Source organism: Pelodiscus sinensis, chromosome 4, assembly GCF_052426305.1.
Source record: "Pelodiscus sinensis isolate ZL-2025 chromosome 4, ASM5242630v1, whole genome shotgun sequence".
Lineage (NCBI taxonomy): Eukaryota > Metazoa > Chordata > Testudines > Trionychidae > Pelodiscus > Pelodiscus sinensis.
Window position 1 is genome coordinate 95634580 of NC_143055.1, and position 16001 is coordinate 95650580.

The 16001-nt window shown below is 49.6% G+C and overlaps 1 protein-coding gene across 2 annotated transcripts in view; it reads left to right on the top strand.

Moving 5' to 3' along the window:
* The window catches only part of LOC102462772 (cilia- and flagella-associated protein 337-like), a 69530-nt gene extending 53968 nt beyond the window's left edge, over positions 1-15562 (top strand). For both annotated transcript variants that reach the window (XM_075929869.2, XM_089778003.1), the window contains 6 exons: positions 1364-1505; positions 1621-1660; positions 6763-6851; positions 8392-8555; positions 10063-10157; positions 13284-15562. In XM_075929869.2, the coding sequence (XP_075785984.2) occupies positions 1364-1505; positions 1621-1660; positions 6763-6851; positions 8392-8555; positions 10063-10157; positions 13284-13440 (687 nt within the window). In that variant the 3' untranslated portion in view covers positions 13441-15562. The remainder of the gene's footprint in view (positions 1-1363; positions 1506-1620; positions 1661-6762; positions 6852-8391; positions 8556-10062; positions 10158-13283) is intronic.
* Positions 15563-16001: the final 439 nt, after the last annotated feature.

Here is a 16001-nt window from a genome sequence, read left to right on the forward strand (position 1 = left end):
ATTCTAGTATACATTTTACATAGGAACTATATATGCTAGAGGAATAAGGCTCTCAGGAGTTTTAGTTTGGTTTGAGCACCAAGAACTGCTAAATTACAATCATTATGACATAAACTTCCTCTTGGCCTTGGGCAAGTCTCTCTGTCTTAGCTGTAAGAGCTGTGAAACGGGGATAATACCACCTGACAGAGTAACATGAGGGTTAGTGGTATGTAGAACATTCTAAAGACGCAAATGCTCCACAAATACTAAGTATTGGCAATGCTGTCCAACAGGCACATGGGGTCTTCCCCTTAAAGCTGTATCTTAGTGCATCATTTCTCAAAAACTCACAGAACCCCTTGGCTGTGTCTAGACTGCATCCCTTTTCCATAAAAGGGATGCAAATTAGACACATCGCAATTGCAAATGAAGCGGGGATTTAAATCCCCCCCGCTTCATTTGCATAAACATGGCTGCCGCTTTTTTCCAGCTCGGAGCTTTGCCGGAAAAAAGCGCCAGTCTAGATGCGGATCTTTCGGAAAATAAAGCCTTTTCCGAAAGATCCCTTATTCCTTATTTTAAGAGGAATAAGGGATCTTTCGGAAAAGGCTTTATTTTCCGAAAGATCTGCGTCTAGACTGGCGCTTTTTTCCGGCAAAGCTCTGAGCTGGAAAAAAGCAGCAGCCATGTTTATGCAAATGAAGCGAGGGGATTTAAATCCTCGCTTCATTTGCAATTGCGATGTGTCTAATTTGCATCCCTTTTACGGAAAAGGGATGCAGTCTAGACACAGCCCTTCAGTGTATGTCTGCACTGCATGGGAAGGTTGTAAATGTAGCAAAGATGAGCATACCTGTGTTAGCTTTATGCTGGCTAGTATGAATTAATAACAATAGTGGAGATGTGGTAGTCAGTTATTTCAGCATGGCTAATGACCTGACTGTGTGAAACGGGGTTACCTGGCATGTGGGCTAGCAACTAATGTGGAAGGCCCTGCCATGTCGTCTGTTGTTGCTTGTGCTAGTTTGATTGATTAAAGCAAGCAGAGGTATACCTCCCCGTGCTCCAGTCACATCCTCACTTGCCATGCAGTCCTGTCCTCTGACACAAAGAAATACGCAAGCTCCTCCTTTTTGCCTGTAAATACAGCTAATCCAGCTGCTCCTTTCTGTGTCTCATTGCTAGTTAGCCTATCACCTGTTTCCATTGTATATCTTGGGGAATATTTGCTGCCCTTGTCTTACACGGCTTGCCAGCATCATATTTGTGTAGCTGAATTATGAATGAAGACCTTGGCTTACCACTACCAAAAATTGCTTTGTGCTGCCAGGCACCTGCGAGGATTGTATTCACTGCTGCATCTTTCCTCTTTCATTTACAGTCCAAGAAGAGGTCTGCAATCAGTGACATAGCTGTCAGTGATGATGATTGCCTTCTGTGTGCAGCTGACCAGCTGGGTTACATCTATATTTGGAACATCACAATATATGCCCTTCAGGGACCAGAGGAGAAACCGCCAGCTTGTGAGCACCACTTTCTCCTCCCCCTTCAATCACAGTGCCACAAAGCTCGGTTGCATGTTACCGATATCTTCATAACCGATTTGCATCTTATTTTTCCCTCCATCCCTTTGTCAAGTGCTGCAGAGTTGGAGAGCTCACAGCTGCAGTGCTACAAGGTAAAATAAACTTCATAGTCTATTCTTTACCTATTAGAGATGCCATATAATCTTCCACCTAGAGATATATCCTTACATCATAATTTTTCATAGGGAATGTGACGGGTGAGCTCACAGACCACCCCTTGGGACTGTTCCCTGGTTCACTGATTATGCCACTGACACTCGCCTTCTTGCTCTCCGGGATTCCTCACCTCCAGTCTTGCTGGGGTAACCAACTCCCCCTCCCCCAAAGAGCAACGGAGACACTGAATCACTTCAGCTCTGGGAGAATGCAGTTCTAGGGCACAGCACCCAGGAAATCAGATCCCCAAGGAATCCAAACCCCAAAAAATCTGTCTCTGTAAGAGTTTTACACAATGAAAGCTCATGCAAGAAAACTCCCTTTATCAATGAAAGGAGGACATTCATACTGATTGTTCCCCTCAGGTAACAATGATTTGCACTGGGCTTGATAGTAAACAAAAGTGTTTTTATTAACTACAAACAGCAGGATTTATGTGGTTGCAATTGAAAACAGCAGCTCATAGTAAATTGCAAATTTAAAAAAGTGCATAACTAGTTCTAATACACTAAAGCTTATTGCAAACTTACTCTTACTAGAGATGTAAGCAACTACTCGAGTAGTCGACTATCTGAAAGCATAGGCTTATTGGGTAGTCGAGTCACTACTCACTTCCCCCCCTTGCTGCTTTTGTATCAGAGGCAGCAAGTGGGGGAAGAAGCAGGAGTTGTGCCGGGGGGGGGGGGGGGGGTTGAACTGGGTTAAAAGCACTGTCTTAAAAGTCCCGGCTTGTAGCACCCTTTGGAGCTAACCCTGCTGCAGCTCTGCATTTTAAATGTAGTAAAAGTCCAGTGGGCTCTTACTACATTTAAAATGCAGAGCCGCAGAGGTCCCAGAGTCAGTACGAGCTGGAACTGCTTAGTTCTGGCTCTCACTGGCCCCAGGACCTAACCCCACTGTGGCTCTGCTGTCTACGCACCCAACTCCTACTAGAGTTAAATTGCAGAGCCACAGTGGAGGTAGTGAGCACCCTCCTCTTATTGATTAATTGAGTAGTTGATGGAAATTTCATCACTACTTGATTAGCTAATTGCTACTTAACATCCCTAACTCTTACCCTAAAAGGCTGTCCTTGTCTTAGCCATAATCTTCAGGCAAAGACTCTTTTCACCAGACCTGGGTCCTCAGTTTTCCTTTTGGGTGTGTCATGCTAGGCAAAGACAAAGGGACTCATAGCTTCCCATTGTTTAAATAGACTTTTCCGTGTGTGGGAATCTTTTGTTCTACATCCTGCCTTCCATGGAAAATTACCTGGTCAAACTGGTATCCCAGAACAAGGTGATATGGACACACGTCTTCCTAGGACCAACCACTGCTTAGACTTAAAGGACAAACAAAGCAGCTTACAAGTTGTTAAGGCTTCCAGAGCACCATTTCAGGTGCTCATTAGCCCATTTAAAGCCATAAACACTCTCATACTACGTATTTCTAACTGTACATTCAAGAATGTTACATGCCCCAAAATAAAATATGTAGATCCAGCAGATTGTTACATTACAATTGAGAGGTTACATGAGGAATTTTGTCCAAAGCGTTTTCAAGTTATGCATATTTATATTCATAAGCCAATTTCATAAAGCATGGGGGAGGGTGTATCACAGGGAACATAAAACCAAGCTGCTGCCTCTTTGGGGTTATTGACTATCTGATGCACTCTTCACAAGGTTAGAGATGTCAGCCTGTGTTCTGGCCCATTTCTAGTTAAGCAATTCCATTCTGCCAAGCTACATTCCTCATGCAGTGCACTGGGGAGTGAGTTGTTGGGCATAGTCACAGCGTGACTGTTCCCAAAGGGGACTGATTTCAGTTGTGATGTGATGGGTGTTGGGTTGCAGACATTTCTGAGAGCTTTAAAGATGGAAAAAACACTTTATAAATATGCGTATATTGGGGACTGTGCTAGTACAGCCAAGTGTAGGTGATAGACACTTCTCTGTTCTTTGCTCTCTTCACTCATCCACTGTAATTCCCATGCATGATGGCAAGACATCCTTTTGGCTGAGAGTCACTCTGTTGAGGACTGTCTGCCAGGAGGGTTGCTCTCTATGCTGTATGGAAAGCCTCAGGGTAGGAGGCTGTGAGAGAAGGGGGTGGGGCTGCCTGGAGCAGGCTTGCTTAATGAGCCAACCAGAAACACCTGGGGTGCATCTACACTGGCAAGATTGTCTACACTGGCCACTTGATTTTGTGCAAGAGCACTGACGTTCTTCTGTCCGAAATCAGTGCTTCTTGCGCAAATGCTTTGACACTCCCTGGAGGTTTTTCGCCTTCCTCTGTAGCATTGGGCACAGGTCACAGCTGAAGGACTCTCTGCATGTTGGGGCCTTCAAAGTATTTGAAGGCTTCAATATCTGAGACATAGGTGAGAGGATTATTCTAAGAGGGGTGGGCGAGATTCTGTGGCCTGCACTGTGCAGGGGGTCAGACTAGATGATCATAATGGTCCCTTCTGACCTTAAAGTCTATGAGTCTATGAGTCCCATTCAGGAAAAAGCCCTCTTGTGAAAATGATTTTGCGCAAGAGGGCCAGTGTAGACAGGCAGCTAAGACGTTTTGCAGAAAAGCAGGCTAAACGGAAAAAAGCCCTAGTGGCCGCTTGGAGACTCCTTAGCCGCCGTCAGCTCCCGGACTTCCTGGTAACCCGAGCCCTCTTAAAGCAGACACAGGCTGCTAAGGTCACGAAGCAGGAGCCCTTCTTGGACCTCTGGCCAGAGGTTTGCCACATGGCCCCTGCCATCCTCAACAGCCACCCCAGAGCACGATGGCAGCTCCAGAGGGGGATCAGGCACCCTCACCCCCAGCACAGGAGGCCCCCTGGGCCAGAAAAAGATGGGCCCCATCCTGCTCATCGGAGGAGCTGGAAGCCCTCATGGACCTGTGGCAGGAGGAGGAAGCCCTGCACGACACCCGCTCCCGGCACCGGAACACAGACATGTTTGCCCGCATGGCCCAGGCGCGCGCCCAGCAGGACCCGGGCTGCGGGGATTCATCTGGATAGAGTTAAAGCTTTTAATATTTTTATTTTGCCCAACTTTAACCTGGAATTATTTTCTGCTTTTAGTTGACTCCTGCAGTCTCAGTAGAACAGGTCAGAGTGGCTAATGTGAGAGGCTAAAATGTGCCAGCTGGAGGATAATTTCAGTGCATTGTTTTTTAAATTTTGCTATAGTGTCTGTTTTGCTCTGGCTGCTAGTTTGCTGCCATTCATAGTCATTTTGGAAGCACGTGGAAGAATCTGTTATTTCAAACTCATTGAATATTTGGGAGTCCACTTTAGCTGCAACCCTTTTTAAGGTCTGGGGGTAGAGCAAAGGAAAGCGGTTCAGGAAGAGGGTTGAGAGAGAGCATATAAGAGTGGCAACTGAGGGTGCTTAAGGGGCTGCTTCTACACTGCAGCTGGGAATGTGAGTTATCGCCCATGTAGACACATCCATGCTAGTGTACTATAATTAACTCAATTAAAAATAGCAGTGATGATGCAGTGTTGCAGGCTCTGTTGAAAGCTGCAAATGCCCATCTAGCCACACTGCTGCCTTTGCTCCCATTCTTAGCACTCTGGCTAGAGTACAGCTAAAATGGGTGCAAGCTGCCAGTCACCCCTGTGGCTGTAGTATAGATGTAGCCTAAAGAAGAATCAATTTCACGCTCTGTATTGTGCCAATAAAATGCAAAGAGCTACTGTAATACCATCTCTCAGTACATACACTTAAGGATACCATAAGGACACGTTTTAAAGTAAATCTGAGGAGAAAGGAAAACAGGAGTAGGCAAAGACATTAACAGTAGGGATGTGAAGGACTAGTGCAAATGCTTATCAGATAGTCGACATGCTAGTCAACAAAGTGCTTCCCCCCTTTTGCTGTCTTTATCAGAAAGAGGCAGTGGAGAGGAGGAGGGGTACTTCAAAGAGGCAGCACCACTTGAAGCCTGGGGCCAGACCCCAGGCTCCTTGCGGTGCTGCTGCTTTGAAACACTGTGTGCAGCTTGGGACCAGCTAGGGACCCCCCAGTTGATCCTGGGGCTCCGTGTAGTGCTGTCACTTTGAAACACTGCAAGGAGCCTGACAGCAGGCTCCCTGTGACACTTCAAAGTGGCAGTGCCGTGTGGAGTCCAGGATCAGCTTGGGACTCCCCCGCTGACCCCGGGCTCCATGTGGCACTGCCGCTTTGAAACGCCGCAGGGAGCCTGACATCAGGCTGTAGGCAGCGTTTCAAAGTGGCAGTGCCATGTGGAGCCCTGGATCAGCTGGAGTCCCCAGCTGACCCTGGGTTTCACGGGACACTTTCGCTTTTGAAGTGTAGCAACAAAAGTAGCCCATATCCATTCTGAGAAGAAGTGACAGACATGGCGTCCCTTGCAATTTATTCTGTGATGTCTGTTTCTGGTTAACCCAGTTGAAATGGTTCCCAACTTCCTGAGGACTTTTTCCTTTTATGGATAGACTACACAGTGAAGCAATACATGGTTCATGGGTGTGATTCAGGGGTAGGCAATACTTTTTACAGGGGGGGCACTTCACAAATTTTGGCCTTGGTCACAGGTCATTCCCCAAAGTGGTGGTGCTTTGGGCAGAAAGGAGCTGTTCCCTCTAGGTGTGGCCAGCCCCTGGATGGGGGGAGGAGATTTCATGTGCTCCTCCACCCCCAGGCCCTGATTGGTTTGGGGGAACAGCGGGGTGGGGGTATGGCAGGGTGGCTGAGGGCCGGATCAAATGGCTTGGCAGGCCGTATCCAGCCTGTGGACCCTACCTCTGGTGTGATTTCTAAAGGGCATTAATGTATTGCCTTCTAACTGGTCCATGTAGACCCTGCTAATAGTGAACTAAAAGTTCTTTAGTGTGCTTTAAACACAGCACCTGTCTGAAACCGCATAATGTTAGTGTGCACTACCTGGAGCCTGCACCAGCAGGATCCACGTGGATTAGTTGCTGACACGGACTCACCCTCCTCCCCTGCCATGAAGCCTGCATTGCTGTATTGCACAGACAAGCCCTTAGTATGACAATGTCAATATCTCCTTTTTTCTTCCAATGGAGCAGTGTCACCCTGGTGAGTGAAAACCAGCTGCTTCTCACCTCATCCTTGGACTGCACAGTGAGGCTATGGAGCCTAGAAGGGGAATACATAGGTAAGTGAAGAATAAGATGGAAGAAGTTCACAATATGGTGGGTTGGTTGCTAATGAGGATCAAACCAGTTTCTTTGACCTAGAATCATTTACAGCATCAGGCCTGGCACTAGAAGGGTTCAGGGCCTGGGGCAACCTCCCCCGCTTTCCCTAGTCCTTGCCCCTGCCTACTTTCATTGCAGTCCTTCCCTGATCCCCTCTCCCCTAAGAAACAGGATCTGGGGTGTTACCACAGCATCTGGGGCATGGTGGCATCAGGGGTTGCTCCCCCATCAGCACTCCCCACGGAGGCAGGAAGGAAAGCACCCTGGCTGGGAGATGGGTGGCTGAGTGGAACAGGCTGCTGGGTCATTCTGCTTCCTGTGGCTCCTGCCACCACAGTGAGTGCAGGGGATGGGCCTGACTCCTCCTGCTGCTCCACACCAAATCTCTGAGGTAATGCCTCACACCGTCCTGGGCCAACATGGGGACCCATCCTTTCCATAGGCCGGTTGGGGTGGCTGCTATGGGACACCCCCAAAGTGCAGGGCCTGGGAAAGCTGCTGAAAACCATCTTCTGGACAAGACAGTGCTGCACAGGATCATGTTTGTAGGAAAGCAACAAGAATCTTACTTGAGGAGAGGAGTCAGAGCACCGCCCCTGTTCATTAAGTGGCTCGGCCTTTGCCCACTGAGGGCCAGTAGTCAGAAAAGCAGAGTGTTATGATATCTCCCTCCCTTTCCGCCTGTAAGGGTACGTCTAGACTACATGGCTCCGTCGACGGAGCCATGTAGATTTGTTTGTTCGGCAAAAGGAAATGAAGCTGCGATTTAAATAATCGCAGCTTCATTTAAATTTAAATGGCTGCCCCGCTCTGCCAATCAGCTGTTTGTCGGCAGATCGCGGCAGTCTGGACACTCCCCTGTCGACATGAAAGCCCTTTATCGACCTCCCCAGTAAACCTCATCCTATGAGGCATAACGGGGAGGTCAATAAAGGGCTTTCAGGTCGGCGCGGGAGCGTCCAGACTAGCGCGCTGAGCCATCAAACAGCTGATCAGCTGTTTGTCGGCTCAGCACAGCAGCCATTTAAATTTAAATGAAGCCGCGATTATTTAAATCGCGGCTTCATTTCCCTCTGCCGATCAGCCTAATCTACATGGCTCCATCGATGGAGCCATTTAGTTTAGACATACCCTAAGAGTTCTCAGAGTCAGATATGTAATTGGCCAGTGCTGCAACTTAAGACAGATTTTTAATGGCGAGTTGATTAACCGTTGGAACAAACTACCAAATTAGGTGATAGATTTACCATTGTTTGTCTTCAAATCAAAACTGGATGCCGTTCTTGAAGATATACTTCAGTTAACACACGTGACAGGGTAAAAGAAGTGAAATTGGCTCTGTATTCTACAGGTCAGACTGGATGATCTTATTGTCCCTCAAGGTCTCAAAATCAATGACATTTCTAGGAGGATAGCAATGATGGAAGCTGTACTGTAGATGATGAGTCAGGAGTCTTGACCATGTCCTCATCCCTTGTTGTTTTTATATTCCGTTAGGTACATTTGGCCAAAAAGATCTATGGAACATCAAGGATAACACATCGTGGAAGCCAGGCTCTAATCTAGATGGCCACATTACTCCAACTATGCGTGCTAGGCAGGTGTCAGCAGTAAAACCAAGCTGTGCCACAGGGAGGGAAGATAAGGAAAGCAGCACAGAGGTGGGAATGCTTTTAATAACAAAGTCAGTCAATATAAATACTTGGGGGAATGGGGAGAGAGAAATTCCATTTCTCTGAAGACTAATGCATACTACACAGGGGCTTATTATTCACAGGTTATGAATAACTGCACTAAAAGTGCAGCGCTAGGATTGGAAAGAGCTTAGTGACACACGTCAGTAAAGCAACTTAAACACAATGATCAGTAGAAAAGAGATCCCTCCTTAAATACTGGCTTTTTTCCCGCTCCTAGAACAGACTGTACAAATGGTTGCATGGTACAGTAAACTTACGATAATCCGGCACCTTTAGGACCCAGGGGGTGCCGGATTATCAGATATGCCGGACTATCACAATGGGGGGCTATGAGGGGTCTGGAGTAGGGTGGGAGGGGATGCCACCCCAGACTCCTCATAGCCCCCCCCTTACGATAGTCCGGCTCTGCCCCAGGCGTCCCTGATTCAGCTGCTGCTGGTCAGTTTCAGCAGCAGCTGAATCGGGGATGCCTGCAATAGAGCAGCTGGGGTGCTGCTGGGTTAGTCACTACGGCACCAACCCAGCAGGACCCCAGCTGCTCTGCCCCAGGGGTCCCAGATTCAGCCGCTGCTGAAACAGATCAGCAGCTGATTCCAGGAAGCACCTGCCCCGGGCTTCCTGGAATCAGCCGCTGATCTGTTTCAGCAGCAGCTGAATCGGGGACCCCTAGGGCAGAGCAGCTGGGGTCCTGCCGGGTTGGTCCCGCAGCGCCGTCCTTTGGCGCTGTGGGACCAACCCGGCAGCACTGCAGCTGCTCTGCCCCAAGGGTTCCCAAGAGCAGCTGGGGTGCTGCCGGGTTGGTCCTGCAGCCCCTCTGGGCAGTGCTAAGAGACCAACCCGGCAGCACCCCAGCTGCTCTGCTCCCGGCTTCCCTGATTCAGCTGCTGGTCAGTTTCAGCAGCAGCTGAATCAGGGATGCCTGCAATAGAGCAGCTAGGGTGCTGCCGGGTTGGTCCTGCAGCCCCGAGGGGCAGCACTACGAGACCAACCCGGCAGCACCCCAGCTGCTCTGCTCCCGGCTTCCTCGATTCAGCTGCTGGTCAGTTTCAGCAACAGCTGAATGTGGGAAGCCTGTCTGGCTGCCCCAGCACTTCCGGGTTCCTGATGGTGCCGGACCATCAGGAGTCCCGGAGCATTGGATGCCGGACTAATGGAGTTTTACTGTACTATGCATTTGTGTCACGCTGACTCACATCAAACTTGCTCATCTTGGTGGGGTAGGGATCAGTGATTTCCCTTCATAGCGATCAGGCCTGCAAACACAGGGTTTTTCCTTTTTCACTTGTCATTATCTATTCTATAAAGGTTCAAGAAGTCCAAGTCCTCCACACAAGTGACACCATGTGCAATGCCCATTAGCCTTCTGTGGATTTTGATCCAGAGTTTTTGCTATATATCTGCCACTTTCTGGATGAAAAATATATGCTACAGTTACGGTAACAAGTGAGTAAGTGATTTCGTTGTTGTTTAGCTTGACAGTCAGGTGGCTTCTCATTCGAGCCTGATAAAAGATGACGAAATTGCAGAAGAACTGACACAAAGGCAGACAGCAAAGTCAGAGCGCAGGTACACACCTTCATTGATTTCAGGGGCTTTTTAAAGGGCTCTAGAGCAGCGTTTCCCAAACTATGGGCCACAGCATGATACTGGGCCATGGGAAAAAAAAAATACCAGGCCTTAGCATGCCTGGTGATTGCGGGCAGGGGAATTGGGGCAGAGCTGGGGGCCCTGCTCCACCGACATGTGGAGCTGGGTCTCTCCCCCGGCTCTGCCAGACGCGGATCCGCTGCGCCGGGCCCCCCGTGCGCCCCCGCCGTGCGCGGCTCCTCCTCACCACCTGCTGCTGCCCATGTGCGGCGTTGTACGTGGGCGGGGCGGATGCCCGGGCGTGACGTGACGTCACGGCTCGGAATCTTAAAAGTCTTCAGAGGCACGTGACAGGGCCACGCTGGCTCTGGCGGCCTCTGGCCCCGCAATGTGGAAGGCAGAAGGTAGGGAAGGGGCTTGGGCGGCGGCGGCAGGGGCGGCGGGTGGGCTTGCGCGGAGGGGGAGGAGTGGAAGGTGAAGGGGCTTGGGAGGGGAAGGCACCAAGGGCCAGGAGAGAGAGACAAATGGCAGGGGGCCAAGTGCAGACAAGGAGGGAAAGGGCAGGAGGGGAGGTGTCAGTGGGAGGGGGGGGCAGGGTGATGCTGGGAGAGGAGAGGGGAAGGGCATTGGGGGCTGGAGGAGGAGGTGCTGGGAGAAGGCTAGAAAGAAGGGGTGGGGATGAGAGAAGTAGGGATGGAGCAAGTCATGTGTGAGGGCACAGAGGGGCAGGAGGGATGGGGCAGAGAGTGCTGAGGGGGTGGGTATCGGAAAGAGAGGGCAAAGGGGGCAGGGGCAGTAAGGAAAGGGGGAGGCACCAGGAGGGTGCAGGGCTAAGGGAAGGTGCAGGTGCCAGGGGATTCTGGGGTGAGGAGGAGGGGAGAGCTGCCCACCAGAAGTAGCACTGGACAGGGGAATTGGGGCAGGCTGGGGAGATTGGGGGGGCCGGTGGAAGCAGGGCTGCCGGGGGTGCGAGGTTGGGGCCAGGGTGCTGGCCCGGGAAGATGGCGGTGGGAGAGGGGAAGAAGTGGCTGCTGGAAGGAGGGCTGGATGCGGGCAGAGGGGCTGGCCAAGGGAGATTGGGAGGAGAAGCGGGGGGGGGGGGGGGAGGCTGGCTGCCTGGGAGGGGTTTGGGGGAAGTGGGGCTGGCCAGAGGTGCAGCGGGGGGGGGGGAGCAGGGAAGAGGAATGAATCAGCCTGCGGGGAGTGGGACTGACCTGGCCATATGTAGATCTTGGGACGCTGCCCCTGCTCCCCCCTCCCCCCGCAAAGCACAAAGCATGAGTTAGTCCGGCCCGGGGATTCTGTTGTCCCCACACACACACACCCCTCGAGTAGTTGCGAACTGTCTGGCTGGTAGACACACTCACGCAGCCTGAGCACATTTACCAGCCAGGCAGTTCGAAACTACAAACGGATACATCTAGTAATAATACAACTTACCTAAGTTGTTATATGTCTGGTATTTTCTCAGTTTGTTTTTTATGTGTTTATATTTTTGGATTGCAAAAAGCAGTATTGGAAAAAAGGGTTCCAACTAAAGTAAAAAGTTTGGGAAACCCTGGTGTAACCAGCTCTCTGTCTGTCTTACAGTCCATTTATCCAATCCATATTCCTTAACTTGCTGGCAAGAATATTGTGGGTGACCATAGCAAAAGCTTTGCTAAAGCTGGCACTGGGGGTTTTGGGAGGACCAGAAACAACTTATTTGAATATTCATCATTTGATTAATGAATATGCAAATATGTAATTGAACATTACCAGTCCTCCAGAAGTTTGTGAATGGATTTACTGGTCCCTGTGTCCAAAAGTTTGGGAACCCCTGCTCTAGAGGATGACTCCAAGGGTCTCGCTAACTTGAAGTGTGTAGGGGTGGGGAAGAATAGTGGAGGGGGCATGATTGGTCTCTGTATTTAAATCATGATTGGTTAGCATTCTGCCATCTGAGAATTCCATCTTTACATAATCCATGGGGATGTGGGCAGTTACCCTGCTTTTCCCTCTTCTAACCATGCTTTTGGGTAGGGAAAATGCACTACATTTACAAAGCTACTAGTGGCATATTTGCATGGGAAGCTTTCTGATCTTCTCATGGATCCTTTCATCCCCTTCTGCTCTTCCCTAAAGAGAACCTGTGTGTGTTTGATTTTTCCACTCTCTCTCTCTCCCCCCCCCCCGCCACCTCTTGAATCTGCCCCAGTCTGAGTGTGAGAGATGGTGGTAGAACTTCCTTCCCAATGTGCAGAACCTGCTTTCTCTGCAGCGTTCTGAGCCCTTGGTGGCCCAGAAGGAGGAACTGAGTTTCTCAGAATACACACAAATGTTACTAGCAAACTGCCAGGGAAACCTAATGGGTGGGATTTGCAAAGAGGATTTAACCCAACTGTTATGACACCTAACTTCTAGGAGACGTGCTGCCAAGTGGAATCCATAGCGCCAGGCTCCCCACACAATGGATGGGCAGAGTTCGATTGGCAGGGCAGAGAGGGAGGGAAGAATCTGCAATGTTGGCTTTCTGAGCATGGAGGAGCCACTTAAGCTTACCAGTACAAAGTACAGGGAAGGATTGGCCCTTTGCCCCACCTCTAACTCTGCTTGCCTTAACAGCATGTCAGTCCATCTAGAAAAATGGAGGTGCAGTGCTCCCCATTTCATGCACAGTAGCCCATGGTAGCTGGAGCACTCATCCACAGTCGTTATTCGCTGTACACACTGCTCCGTTGCACTTACCTTGGGAATGCCTTCTGATGCATGGAAAACAAATTAACCAAAATCCTGGACCTCCGGTCTGTTCTCTTGTTGGTACCATAAGTAGAGTGGAGGCTGAGCCTCTTAATTCCATGGTATCAGATGCAACAAGCTTAGTGGAGTCAGAGGAAACACGTATCACAGTGCATGCTCTTGTAATGCAGTGTGGAGTGGAACTGCCAGGTTTGGTTTAGTTTGCGGAAACCGAGGCCACTTTTCATTGGGAACAAACCTGTTGGAAATCAAATTTGAGAGGAAAAATCCCCTCTTTTTAAAAAAGTGATACCTTAAAGTTTCCTTCCTTTTTAAAGGCAATTGCATAATCATCTGCATTTGTTTATATATCACCCTGTCTTTCAGAGCACTTCATTCTCAACTCAAATCCATTACACAAGAAACCAGAGTGCAACCGACTTATCATTCCCTCCAACTTTGTGAGTTAACCTATGTACCACCAGCCGCCTTCCATAAACGAAATCCAACAGAATGTGACGATCCAGACAATCTGACATTCTAACATGTCTTTTGGGAGTGTGTTTGAGGCAGATGCCACTCACCTCTCAGTATGGCAATGAACAAAAGGCAAGTTCTTCGCAAAGCATCATCTCGGTGTTTGATTTTTTTTTAAATGACAGATGTAACTATGGGAATTTTAGGCCTTTATGCAGTTAATTCAGTTCTTGTTACTCACCTGCTCTTGACTCCGAGTTGGTTTTAGTGAAGCAGCTGTGGCTTGCTTAGCATGCGACCTCAGCTTCTTGACCTTCCAGCACAGCTTTAGACCAGGCATTCTCAATCTTCATTGTATTGCCACCCTCTTCTGACAACAAAATTACTTCACAACCCTGGGAAGGGGGTCTCAAGCCTGACCCTCCCTCTCCCCTCCTCCCACTGTCCCAACACTCTGAGCAGGGCGCCAAAGCTAAAGGGCTTCAGTCCCAGGTAGGGGGCCTGCAATTGGAGCCCTGTCACCTCAGGCCCAGCAGTCTAAGCCAGCCCTCGTGACTCCCTTCCAAGGGGGTTTGAGAACTGCTGCTTTAGACACAAATAAGGCACAAACTAAGCTTTAGGCTTGGTGATGGTTCTGTAATATCTGACTAAAAGTAGGTGGCCACTTATTTTTAAACCTCTAGATCTGAGAGTTGCCTTTTAATACTAGTGAGCAGGTTTAAAACTAATAAAAGAAAGTTCTTCACACAGCGTGTAGTCAACCTGTGGAACTCCTTGCCAGAGGAGGCTGTGAAGGCTAGGACTATAATAGAGTTTAAAGAGAAGCTGGATAAATTCATGGAGGTTAGGTCCATAAAAGGCTATTAGCCAGGGGATAAAATGGTGTCCTTGGCCTCTGTCAGAGGCTGGAGAGGGATGGCAGGAGACAAATCGCTTGATCATTGTCTTCGGTCCACCCTCTCTGGGGCACCTGGTGCTGGCCACTGTGGGCAGACAGGATACTGGGCTAGATGGACCTTTGGTCTGACCCAGTACGGCCATTCTTATGTTCTTATGAGATATTGTTGGCAGGGTTAAACACTCCTACTGGAGAGGTGGTGGCTCATCCTGCCTGAGATGACACAGGGAAGAATTTGGTCCAGGGACCATCATCAGAGGGGATTGTGCAGGGTCCTAGTTTATCATTTTTCCAGCATGAGGGGGCACCAGGAGAGACGGTGAAGTTGTTTGTGGCAGCAGCATTCCGACAGTGCCACAGCTCTTTGTTAAATGAGCAGTGCACTCAAATGCAGATCAGGTTCTAGTTGAGGGCTAACTAGTTAAAATCTCAAGACCCTAAAGTGGTGACCTTTCTGGGCGGAATATGCTAATGAAGTTCGGGCCTAAGGTCCTTGTGGAACCACACAGGTGCACCTGACTAGCCAAATACAAATAGGCACAACTGTGCTGTTTTTTTCCCCTTGGAAAAGGACTATAGCAGGGTTATCCATATCAGTGTGTAGAGGTGGCTTACTGCAACATGCTCTGCATCCCATCAAAGCTAATAAACTTCTAGCAGATGATGAAGCATTTACTTGTTTCTCAGAAATGTAGCTATTTGTGTGGTATTACCTACCAGTTTGTTAGAGCAGCAGTTGTGTAGTTCATTCTGCTTTTTAAAACACATGCTCTGAGTGTGGACATTCTTAAAATTATCTTTAAGATATGCGTTAGACTGAACCATCTATCCCTAAAGACAGTGTAAGGTACTCACACAGTGTAAGGTGTGCTCATGAGGAACATCTGCTGAGTGCTGTAATCTGACTTCTCTACAAAATGCCACTTGTTTTGCAGAGTACAGTGGCTTTTATGCCATTGCATATTGTAACTGCCCAAAACAAACTGACTGAGCTGCTGGGAGGAGGGACTTTGTCTGCCCTGTTAGTGTGGAAAGAATATATAGAGCCCTGTGCCGATACCAGATTTTGCAACTGATCCACAATCAGCAAAAGACTCTCCATGGATTTGCAGAAGGGATGTTAAATTGTGGTTATCTGATACACACTATTAACTAACTACACAATTAGTTGATAAGGAGCGCTCTATAGAGCCTCAGTGAAGGTGACTCCAGGAGCTGTCTCGAGCAGGGACTAAGTAGTCCTGGCTTGTGCGGACACCAGGAGCCACCCCCGCTGCGGCTCTGCATTTTAAATGTACCGTATTTTCCGGCGTATAGGGCGACTGGGCGTATAAGACGACCCCCTATCTTTTTAATTAAAAGATAGGGTTTCATCTTATACCCCAGCGCCCCTCCGCCTCCTTTGCTCCCGGTGTCCCTGGTCTGCTGGAGATGGTCCCCAGCAGACCAGAGGCACCGGGAGCAAAGCCGCAGCAGCTTTGAAAGCCTCGGGGGAAGCCGGCGGGGGGGCATCCCAGGCGCGCCTGGGCTGCTCCCCCGCCGGAGCCCCTCCGCGGCTTTCAAAGCCTCGGGGGAAGCCGGCGGGGGGGCATCCCAGGCGCGCATGGGCTCCCCCCCCCCCGCCGGAGCCCCTCCGCGGCTTTCAAAGCCTCGGGGGAAGCGGCCGGCTTCCCCCGAGGCTTTGAAAGCCGCGGAGGGGCTCCGGCGGGGGAGCAGCCCAGGCGCGCCTG